Source organism: Alligator mississippiensis, chromosome 4 (assembly GCF_030867095.1).
Source record: "Alligator mississippiensis isolate rAllMis1 chromosome 4, rAllMis1, whole genome shotgun sequence".
NCBI lineage: Eukaryota > Metazoa > Chordata > Crocodylia > Alligatoridae > Alligator > Alligator mississippiensis.
The window spans coordinates 19,061,475-19,073,928 of record NC_081827.1 but is presented as its reverse complement, the minus strand read 5'-3'; the positions used below and the strand labels follow the sequence as shown (position 1 = coordinate 19,073,928).

Here is a 12,454-nt window from a genome sequence, read left to right as displayed (position 1 = left end):
TCAGTGCAAATAAGGTGAAACAAGCAGCTCGCTGCTTGTTGAAAAGCACTGTCTTTGTTCATAGGACTCTTGAAGAAAACTCATGGAAGGGCTGGGCTATTCCCTTTTCACACAGCTCTAAAGACATGAGTTTAAGTCTAAAAACAGCCATTCAATCGCTGCTCTAGTTAGTGATAGTAACACTTCAAGTTGGCTAGTTTTCTCTTTAAAGTCTCAGATCAATATCCATTATAGTCCAGTCAACAGCCATAGAGTTAGTAACTATAAACTTCTATTGATTAAAGAACACTGAATGTAAGGCTAGACCATGGCTTTTTTTTTTTTTTTAACTGTGCATTAGTGACAATCATTTGATACACCTATGATGCTTGGGTCATTTGGAAGATAGCAAATAGCACAGGCAACATATCACCTCCATGCAAGACTACAGTAGCTGCTACTGACATGTCGGCAATCAAAAGCTAAATGGAAGCCGAGGGTACCTATACACGTGCCCAATGCCTGCTCCGACACATTTTAATTAGAATATGTTGGAGCAGACTCAATTAATCAACTGCTCCAGCAGTCTCGGCATCATGTGTATTCAGTGAGCCTGCACTTCAAAATGGTTGTGGGGGTGCTTTAACTAAAGCTCATTGAATGCCAGTTTGAAGTAGGGGATGCTGAATACATAAGATGCAGTGGGCACTTTAATTAGAGCGGCTCCTGAGAGCGCCTCCTCCCAAGCCCAGGAGCATGGGTAAAGACACCCTTGATGTTTAAGCAAAAAGCCAATGCAATGTAAATGAAGCTCTCTGGCATGGCCAGTGGGCCTGCAAGTACTTTATATACAGATTTCTCAGGGCCTTTACATGGTGGACTTCTCTCTTCAGAATGTCATGGTCAGTTGCACCAAATTTTACAAAAATATGCCCAACTTTAATTCACAGATTAACTGGGTACTTTGTTCACTGGCAAGCTATGGCCCCACATTTTTCCTGCCTGCCTTATACCCTGTTCCTTTGGGGAGAAAATGGTTTTCAGACACACAGTATTTCATTGCTCTGTGCATGAAACACTGGCATTAATTCCAGCACAGGTGAAAAGAAATTCTTCTGAAAGGAAAGCAGAATTTTCCTGCTCCAGAGAAAATACATGTGCTGGTTCAAAGGAAAAACTGCTAGGTGCAGTAAGATGTCACACATGGTTAATGTTGGAGAGAGAAAAAAAATCAAGGGAACCAAATAACTGTTGGCAAGAAGTAGTGTTTGTGAAATATTACTACCTGAAGGACTGCCAAGTTTCCATGCCTGCATAGGCATCTGGTCCCAGAATTGCCAATCATACATGGATGAAGTGTCCTATAGCTGTCCAATCACATTCATCATAATCAGATCTTCGACTAATGGGAACAAATGCTTTTCTTTTCTTTCTTTTTTTTTTTTTTTTTTTTTTTTTTTTTTTGTTATTCTAAGCAAAGGTCTCTCCCTGTGAACTCATTTTGCAGTTTGTGCTTTACTCCACAGATAGCATCTCCTTTCTCAACCCTTCTCTGATGAATTTGAAATCTTTCTGGAGGAGACAATCGTCAGTCTTTTTATCTTAACCTGATACACAAAAGCAACAAGAGTAGTGGACTTGATCACCATCAATAATTTGCAAAATACAGTCATGGATTTCAATAGTACAGTAAAAAAGGGCCAATTTAAGCCAAGGTATTCTCTCACTTCTCACAAGCCCCCACATATAGAACAGCATGCAATGCTACAAGAATTACAAGGTGCCGCACAGTCCAAAGACAGTTCAAGACGGGCTGTCATATCACAGCAGCCCCCAGGTTTGCATGAATGTATACCAGGAGGTTTATTTTGTCTTTCAGGAACCTGGAGTCCTAAGGATACCACAGGGTCAAAGTTGACTTCATTTTGTTCCCACCTTATAGGCTGAACCTTCAGGGAGTGCAGCACAGAATACAGTTTGTGAGCTCACACCAGGACTGTTGCTGCAATCTCTGCTTCAAAAAAGGAAGTGTTAGTGCTCTAAGGGAAACAAAACCCTTTTGTCTGGAAACCAGAACAGACAGTTTTCCAATAGAAAATATGTTTTTAACTTTTATTTTAAGTGTCTGCTCCTATTATTTTATATCAAGTTCCACAGCTGAACGTCCATGATTCACTATGGCTTTTTGACTGACATAACATATCCCTCACACTTCTTTACCCAGAGAACAGCTCCTGGTGCATCAGAGAGACATTTTCCTACTTGACTTCCTGGCCTATTAAATAGGAGCATAAGTCAGTCTAGCTACAATTCTCTCAAGACACTGCAGATAAAATTAAAATATTTCGGCTTCAAGATAAATTATTTTGGTGCTTGAATCTTTATTCACTGAAAACTCAGTAGCTTCTGGGAGGTGGAAATGAAGGATTTTCTGAACAACTCTGATACTACATTTTGTTTTGGAGATACCAGCTGCATTAGGCAAGTGCCCACAAAAAATGATCTTAATACTCCATCACAGGGGTGATCCAGCACCCCTTGATTTTTTTTCTGTTGGCTTCAATGGGGAGTCGTATCCGGTGCATGTACTGTATTGATCATGTTTTTAATCCCAGTGCCATCAGTGTAAATATGAAGGATTAAAATTATTATTCATTCCAATGGACCTTTTGAATTGTCATAAAATTGCCTGCTATAGGTTGATGGGACCTGGTATAAGACATCTTCACATATCCCTTCACAATGTAAAATGGATTTCTGCATGGCACCTCTTTTCAATTATGTCTGTAATTTCATTTTACCTTCTGTATCAGTTATTCCCACTCCTGGCTGCTTTACTGGGTCTGGTCCATTCTGGCTCATCTTCCCTCTGTTAAAAAACACAGATTGTTACTGACAAAAAGGCCATAAGTAGGAAAAAATTCCCAAAGCAAAGAAGTCCCAAAGCAGAGAGGGCATTGTTTAACTCCAGTAAAATTTACAAAAACCACCAAACAACCAACCCCCCTCCCACAAAAAATACCCCCCCACCCCAAAAAAACCCTGTTCTGCGAGATCTTTACTGGAAAGCAAATATTTTCAATAAATGGGGGGAAAAAAAAGAGATTTACAGAAAATATGACTGTACATATAGAAAAATCTTATTTGTATAAACAGACGATCTTCTGGTATCAACTGAATTAGTCACTTACAAAGAAGCTAAGGGGGTTGGATTTTTTTGGTAGAAGACAGTAACCACATCTATGGAAAGTTTATATCTCTGATCAGACAATTCTTTTCTTTAATCTGCTACGGTTAAGATGAAAGATGAAATACATAAGACAGATGCAGATAATGATCTCACCTACACCGTGAGCATGTCTACACGTATGCATTTACTGTGCAGTAACCAAAATTAATGCACACTACAGGCACATGTGCAAGCTCATACTGCACATAAATTTGGCAAATTATGCTGACTTGAGCGTAAATTTGATACCTCGAAACCTAAATTGATGCTTGATTAGTTACCGCACAGTAATGCATGTGTAGACAACTTACTGAGAAGTAGCACTGTGTGTGTGGGCTGACTTGGAACTATCTTTAGTCTCAAGTCAGTCCATGAACAGTGTTAATGCACTTTAACACCTGCACGTGTAGACGCTGGCCTATTCCTGCTTACTGCTCAGTAATTTACTGTGCAGTAAATTTAAAATAGGATAAATACACATGTAAACACACTCTATAATTGTTTCATATAATATTCTGCTATGTAACAGTTCATGACTGTGTGACACCCCAAAAAACACCGTGAGATTTGGATTTGCCCACTATCTCTGGCTAAGTAAGACAAGTTTTTGCCTGGTCATAGTACTCTTATAATAATTGGTATGACATTACATTTTAGGCTGAGAAGTTGGAGACATATGTACTACGCATGAAAAACAACTCAAAGCATTGTAACACTGATGTCATGTAACATGTTTTAAACTTGGCAGCTACCCCCTTTTTTATAGCTTTCTGATTTAGAAAAAGAGGTATTTCCTTTATTTACCTGACCAAACAGATTTTGATCTGGGTAACAGACATCAGAGCCTGTTAATTTATTTCATTTTAGTTGAACTTATTCCTTATTTTTTAATTTAACTTATTCCTTAAATATGACAATCTTAAAAAAAACAAACCCCAAATTACAATTTTGAGTTGATCTTCCCCCCTGAAATATTGTGATATAAATGTAAGGTCTGGACTTCAGAAAGTGTATTTGGCATTATTCCATTGAAGTTAAAGGAGCAATGCTATTCTACACCACTGTGCACCATCACCCTCGCCCCCTTCCAGCCCCTTATTTCTGAGGAAGAAACTCCAAAAATAAGATTAAGAATATGACTACTTTTTAGCATCTAACAAGTCACAATTATTTGCCATCCTACTACATTGCAGTAAAATCAGACCACTTGTTCCAGTTTAACTCAATATTTACAGATATGTAATTATTGCATGGAAAATCTGATACTGCTGCTTTTGAGCCATTGAATCAACATGCTGAACTACTGGAGCATAAGTACTTGAGAGCCATCAAGTTGACTCAGGCACCATCTGAAAATTAGGGATAGAATCTTTGGCATGTCATGACTCGAGAGAGCATATAGGAATCAAATGATAGATTTGGTAATATTTATTGAGTTACAATGAGCTTTTTATGAATTGCACCCCATGACTGCAAAGCAAGAGCTGCTCTGTGAATTGAGGAAAGGCATAGCATACTTGAAAAGTTTGTCAAATTACAGGAGCTGCACTTGTAATATAGCCCCAGGCTGATATCTCTGGTGCTGACCCAAAGATAAGGACTGATCTAAATGAATAGGATCTGATTATCAGGGGATGAAGATCAGAATTTCTGCACTCGGTGTCCAAATTCTTCTTCAGCCAGGGCAGTCATGTTTCTGTGGGGTCTCAGACTGCTCAACATTTTGTAATGCCCTCTCACAATAAGCAACAGATGCAGAGCTATAACTGATGCTCTTCCTAGAAGCATTAAAGGACCAATCCAGTTTGGTCAGTAGGTACTTCTACTTAGGTGCACCAATACCTAACTTAGCTGTTTGCCCCAGGGGCTGATCCTAAGATCCCTCTACAGGAAAGTTAGGCATCTGAGAACAATCCAGAAAGCTTAGAGGCACCTAGATACAAGCAACAGGAAATGTGAAGTGCAATGATGGGTCAGAGCTCTCCCTTCCTCCAGGGGCATAGGCGCTTGGGTCAGGTTCCACAACAGGCATCTCCATTTACTTGCAATCCAGAATTCCTAACTCAACTTCTACCTGTAGACACCTCACTGATCAGTGGTGAAGATGCTTTGCATAAGAGCTAATGGTTAAAGCACTTCCTCAGAAAGTGAGGAATCTGGATGGGAGATGCTCCTCAGGCTAGGAAGATTCAAATCCACATCTGTAAGGAGAGTGTCCTGGACCACCAGGCTATAAAACAGCCTAGGCAGGAACACCCTCCACCCTTCCTGTTGCAGTTCGGTCTCTGAGAAGCAACACTTCCCTGCCTCCTCTTTTATACTTACAACTCTCAGAACAGGAAGGGGAAACCCGCATGCTACCACTGTCCTTCTCCCTCTCTGTCCAGTCCCCCTGGGTATTTTCTTCCAGACTGGGAGCAGGTGCAGAGAGAGGGAACAAGCCTGTCACTGCCACTGTCCCTGGCTGAACACGGATCCCTGCAAAGCTGCTCCCCACAGCCTCAGCTGGGCTGAGGCATGAGCAGGGACAACTTCAGCAATAGGCATATCTCCTTTTCTTGCACACACAGGTATAAACAAAGTAGGTGAAGGGGGGAATGGGAAGGGAAGGGAGGTGGCACTAAGAACAGAGGGGAATGGAGTGGGTACTGAGAGTGGTGGGGGGAGAAGCTTCCATGATTTGGGGACTTTAAAAAAGATCCTAGCTGCTTCTCCTGTAGCATAGTCTGTCTCCCTTTCATTCAGCGAGTGGGGAAAGGCTGGGAGTGGAGGGATGCAACCACTGCTGTAGCAATAGTCACTGCTTATGCATCTCTCTTTTCCATATCTTGGATCCACCTATGATAACCATATAACATAAAATTAAGTCCTAGAAAAAGGGATCAAATTCTGTGTCTCCACCCTCCCAGCAGAATGCTTTTGAAACCTCCATCTTCAAACATTTTCACAGTATAGGTCATATCTGAAGAAACTCACAGCCTCCCTGTGGCAGCTGCAGCAACTCCTAGTTTGGAAAGTCTTATGAAAATATTTGATTTATTCTTAGTGTGTTTTAACAATGTTCATGATTTGCACCTCTGATTTAATTAGTTCATAAGCAAATCTACCCTGCCTTCTGCCAGCTTTTCAAAGATCACCAACAAATGTTTCAGGAACCACAAAAGCTAAAAGCAAAAACACAAACAAGAAAACAACAATTTTTAGGAAAATAAACATAAAAGAGAAAGGAATAATTTAATTATAGTACAAGGGGGTATATCTGGAAGTAGTGGATAAAACAGAAAAAAAAATAAAAAAAGCTTAGTCTTGTTAAATAGGGGAAAACTTCTTGGTGAAATATATTAGTTAATTAAGTAATCATTCAAAGTCAAGTGGCTGAAGACCAAAGCATTATAGAGAATACTCCCTCTTTGGCAAGAGAATGGGCTATGATTTCTTGAGAGGCTATGACTACAAATATTTAAGCAAAGCCAAACGCCTAAACCAAACTCTGTATTTAAACTCTCGTAAATGTTAGGGAAGTTTGGATCCAAATCTGCACTTGAATATTGTTGTCACCACTTATTTTTAGAAAGGGGTCAAACTAAAAACCTCAACTGAATACCTCTAAAATTGGAAGAAATTCACTTTTCTCCTCAGAACTTTATGTTGCAAGCCCATATCTATAAATGTATATGGAAAAATTAGGTTAGTCCTGCCCCTGTAGTGCACCAATTATGTGTGAAAAAAATCATGGGCAGAGTGTTAATACTTCAAATCTTGCAACAATAGCAAAAGAATGTAGGAGCTCTGATGGGAGACCTATTGGATTAAATGCACACATTTACCGTGTGACTTAAGTCTTAGCATGAAATTACGTAACAGAAAATCTAAGACATCGAAGTTACATATGCAGGTATGTCTGCACATTGAAGATAGAGTACATTAAAGAAAAAGCCTTACATTCTTGGAATGGGAAAAAGATTATTTTCTCCTGTTGTGCTGCTGCTTCCTTCACTATCCACACTGTATCCACTGCCAAAGCTACTGGCTGACGAGCCAGTGGAGACAGAACTTTCTGCAGGTCGGTGATTGGTAGGCCTTGCTGTACAGAGCAGGAATAGTGGGTTATTAAATTGCGTGAAAGACATAAAAGCCAGCAATATTAAGAACATGCTATTCATCAAGTAGCATGCTGCAAACACATTTACTCTACTTTTAATTCCAAAGTCACGCCATCACTCTTTAGACATGATGCTTATATTACATAGAACAAGCTTTTCTAAAAGAAACCCATTGTACATCATCCTTTTTCTTCCAATCTCCTAATAGTTTAAAGCAAAGGCCAAAGGAAAAAAAAAAGTAATAACATTCAGTCATTTTGATGTCACAATTCTGTATTTTTAGTTGAAATAAAATCAGATTTTCATTGAACAAAGTTGTAGGATGTAACCTACAAAAATGAGAATCAAAAGTGATTCTAAATGCTCTGTATAACACATTTATTGACTGCATTTGATGACTTTTGTAGAAAGGATAGAGAACACAAAATATCATAAATATACCATCTACCCCCCAGAAGTGTAATTTGAAGACATTCTCTTCTTTAGACAGCACACCATTACTTCATTATATTTCTCAACTGCTTCTGCTTTTAAGTAGTCATACATGCTGTTAAGTAGCCTTGAATTTTAAAGTACCACTCTTTATGATCATGTAACCTGGGGATGACCTACTATTTTTAATGCGTAGTTCATGTGGACATTTTATGTGAACTCTAAAGACATTATTTTTACTTCAGATGTTTCCTTATTTTGGTGTTATGAGTTAATCACTTCTGCTCCATTTCACCTTTAGCAAGTTGAGAAATACACACAAACATCACATTGTGACATTACACATGATAACTAGTAAAAGGAACAATGGACTATAACTATTCACAACTTGAATAACACAATCGACCAGGAAAAATAAATACAGGTTTTCTTGGAAAGAGATCTATGTATGACACCTTTCACTTTGATCAATTGTATGAATAGAATGCTGAGGATAAAAATGTTTGCACCAAAAGTTCTCACTCAGTGAAGTCATGGTAAAGTTTTGCTCTTGTTTCGGTGAGCCTTAAAACTCAAATCAAAGTTCAAAAGGATTGTATTTAACAAAGAAATTTGCCAAAAATGTAGAATTGAATAATTTCTGCTATGGGTCAGTGCACAAATATTATCCCACTGACATTAACAGATAATGTCATTCATATTTGATTGGATAAATATTATTTTTGGTGTACGCTATTGCTGAGTGCTGTACTGTGGGTATTGGGAAATTGAGTAAAACTCTCCAAATGTAATTTGGAACTGAATTAATAATAGATAGGGATAAAAGAAACCAGGCACCACAAGTCCCTTGATCTGATAGTTGTAATAGAATTGCTATTTCTGAAATGATTCGGTCTTTGTACAGCCAGCCACAACATACCTTTTTTTTTTTTAACTGTATCATCGTTGATGTCTTCAGTCACTGTCTAACATGGAAAGCTACCAAGATTCCTTTAAGGTAAACATGCTCTTACTGGTAGTTATGCTGGCTGTACGCTAGTTACAGTGGAGATATTGATAGAAATAACAAAAAACTGATAATAATAATTAGAAGGGAGCTTTTTAATGCTTTACAGCATTTTACATGACTGAGAAACCCACTCTGCTTTTCCAAAGGAGACACATATAGGCCTATAGCATGCATAGTCAAAGAAGAGTCCATGAGGCTAGTGGAGTTATACCAGGTATGATGTTACTTTCAATTTGTTGTGCTCCTGACAAGTCCTATGAGCATGGAGAAGGATTTGCAACTCAGTAAGGCACAGAGGGCACCCAAAGGGCTCAGAGACCTGGAGGAGAATTTTAAGGCTTTTAGGTCATACCTTCTCAGTGCACCACGAGGACCCCTATGCTTTGTAGTCAGGATTCTGTGCAACTCACTCATACCTAGGTCACACCAACCATTAATCTCAGTGTTGAGATAATTTGTAAGAGGGGTGCTAATTTAACTGGCAGTTTTCCTAGAGGGGTCCCATCACATCATACAAAAAGGGGGGTCCTTGCAACAGCTGTCTCTCCCCTTGAGCTATCACATCTGAGAGGCCATGCTGCCATAAAACATAAGAGCACAGATAATCCGACATTTGGGTAGGGGAAGTGGTGCTGCTGCTCCTACATTATGGAGTTCCCTGATAATTTAGATCAGTATTGTAGACCTCTCTGCTTGTCCATGGCTAAAATGAAAAGGAGCACTAGGGTTCCTCATTTCCTAAACTTTTCCATAAAGACCAGTTCCTAGGACTCCAGGCTCAATAAAGCTGTCCTGCAGTCAACTTTGTTCACATACTGTTTTTAAGAACAGAAGAATCCAAAACTCAGAACTGTATACAAAATAAGACTAAAACCAATATTTCAAAAATACTTAAATGCTGTCCTAAGATTGTTTATACTCAACAGCTGTATTTTTCTTCTGGAAATTGATTTACTTTTTGAATACATTAGAGTTTGATCCTCTGTAGAGCTAAGAACAGAAATTATACATAAACCGATATAAGTAATTGGAAACCGGTTCAAAACTGTAAAACAACAGAAGTTCAGTGCACATAGGGTGCAGACAGAAGTGACAATTTTTGCCCAATCTGGCCACAGGAAGTAACACAGCCATGACCAAACCCAAGTGCACAGATGCAGATAGCTTAAAAATGGCTGATCGGATGAAAATCTGAACCCTCATTGCATGAGGGTTCAGATGAAGATGTTTCAAAACAGAGCATCTTCTGTAACTTTTGTCTGCATTGCCTATGCTGTTGCTGTTTTCAGAATGGGAGGGGGGAAGGGAGCAGAGGGAGTTTGGTCTGGGGGTTTTTCAGCCCCTGTTGGAGGGTCAGGAGGGTTTATTAGATCCCTGCCAAGATGGTGGGGCTCCAATTTACGCATCCCCGCCTCAGCACCAGCTGAGGAGCACCTAGAATGAGCTCTCTCTCTTCCCCCCCCCCTCCCACTCTGAAAAGTTTGCAGCCTTGCAGGGAGGAGGGACCATTGCTAGGGCTGCAGGCTCACAGCCAGCAGGTAGATTCCTCCACCCTTGTGAACTTCTGTTTTCTCCAGGGGATCATTTTGACTCAGAACTGTTCTTAACCTACTGCTGGTCATACTACAGCAAAACTTAACATAAAGGAAATGGTAGAAGTGCATTAAGAAAGCATCTCTCATGGGTATAGGTGGTAGCCATGTTGGTCTAAGGACACAGGCAGACAAGGTTCTTTGGGTAAATGTGATATCTTTTATTAGACCTAGAAAGCATCTAGCACTAATACCAGCCACAAAGAAGCAAAGGGTCACATATCTTAAAACTGCTCTTACTCTTTCTTAATAAGATTAGGGAGGTACTGCCACAAATATGTCCACTTTCTCAGTACCATTGGTGGATCCCAAGGTTCCTCTCTTCCTCAGCTAGTAATGCAGCCTTTCTTTTATCCTCATCTTGGGGCACAAAATTGTGCATCAAAAACTTAAGGCAGAACTCTCCTTTCCCCCTCCCCCCCCCCTCACTCCAAATTAAGAATGTCTACAAATTCAGCAAAAATATTTCTGGAACTAGTTAGAAAAATCGTATTCCTTAACAAGGGAAACATGGATACTGTGTGTCAACTATACTAAAGGAAAATGGAATGTTAAAAAAAAAATCAATAAGAAGGGGAGAAAAAGAAGCCAACTACTACTATTAAATCTCCTAGTGCAGGGTATTTTACAGCAGGGAAGAGATATTTTTCCCCTAAAACTTAACATAAAGAAGATAATTCATACAGCACCTACAGCCATGAACTGTCAAATCAATCAGTAGCAAAATGGAAACCACTCAGCATTGCCAAACACTCCAGCTATTCATCTACAATAAATGAACATTTTGCTTAAAATGAGAAACTCAAGATTAAATATAGGACCAGCTGGTTCTGATAAAAGAAGAGTAATTTTAAATAGAAACGTATTTTGCTTCCTAAATTGTAACGAGTGTTTTCTCTGCCACCCAAATGGGTATTATTGCAAGTCTGGCTAGGACCAGAAGCAGAAATGCCAAAATATCACTAGAAAAACTATCCCATTTGGAACTCAAGCAGGAAGAACCAGGAGAAATTCATAAGAAAATCAGTTCTCATGACATTTTTAATTAAGTTTGGCACAACCAAAAAATAAATCCATACCAGAAGCTAGGAGCACTGCTGGAGATAAGGTTAAAAACAAGTGATCTCTTAAAGCTGATCAACAAAACCTTTGATTGTTTGGTTATATGGAAAATTCAGATAGCTTTCCCTTTGCACTCAAGAGAAGATGAGGTCCCTTCAAGCTCGATTTCCTATGATCCTAAGAAATAGCTCATTGTAGAAACACACTTTGACTTGCTTTAAGACCTCTGGAAAGTTGCAATATATGTCCCTTGGGAAAGCTTCAGCACACATCATTTATGCTGCTCTTCAGGTTCCTTTCAGGACTCAGCCTCCAGTTGCTCAGTGCTCATATCTTTCATCTCCACCAGTTTGGATTCACAAGAGACCATTCATTAAGATGGTAAGAAACATGGATCAAGGAGTTTTATTAATAAAGTTTACCCCTTTTAAAAAAGGTGCTGGTGCATCCAAATCAGGAGCACATCAAGGATGACTGGGACCAAACAGGTGTAGGACCAAAGAGAACCAAAGAGGTATAGGAGGAATAATGCCTGCTTGTATGTCTTTTGCAGCAACATCAGGTCAAGTGCCTCCTTGTGGCAAAATGTCTTTACTGTAGCTAACATCAAAGACAGAATCAAGGCCTTCTAGTGTTAAAGCCATGAGTCACTACTCAGTAATTGAGTCTGACAGACTCATATCTTTTGTGAGCTGGGCCAACATAAATAACTACATTGCTCAGTGGACGTAAGCCAGTCACTTAACCTGCTGGCTTTTGTAGGAGGATTAACTCCCTGAGGAGCTCCCAAGCCACTGCTCCAAAGCAAAGGGCAGTCTTTAATTAAATAAAGAAAGAAAGAAAACTCTGTCCTCTCCCAGATAATAGCCTGTTTCTGCTCTGGCTTCAGCACAGGAGCCTAGTCTGCTCCTTCCAGTCAGCTACTGCCTTCACAGTTTGCTTCCTCCTCTCCCTTGGTCTTGCTCTTCTGGGTACTTATAAGGCTTCCACTGGGACACTCCCTCCTTGTCCAAATACCCAACAGCTGAGCTCTTGTAACAGGACTGAC

The 12,454-nt window shown here is 39.6% G+C and overlaps 1 protein-coding gene across 1 annotated transcript in view; it reads right to left on the bottom strand.

Moving 5' to 3' along the window:
- Nucleotides 1-12,454, bottom strand: part of PCLO (piccolo presynaptic cytomatrix protein) — a 552,248-nt gene that overhangs the window by 69,233 nt on the left and 470,561 nt on the right. The window contains exons 22-23 of the mRNA XM_059725816.1: nucleotides 7,151-7,292; nucleotides 2,781-2,848 (exon numbers count right to left, since the gene is read on the bottom strand). Of these exons, the coding sequence (XP_059581799.1) occupies nucleotides 2,781-2,848; nucleotides 7,151-7,292 (210 nt within the window). The remainder of the gene's footprint in view (nucleotides 1-2,780; nucleotides 2,849-7,150; nucleotides 7,293-12,454) is intronic.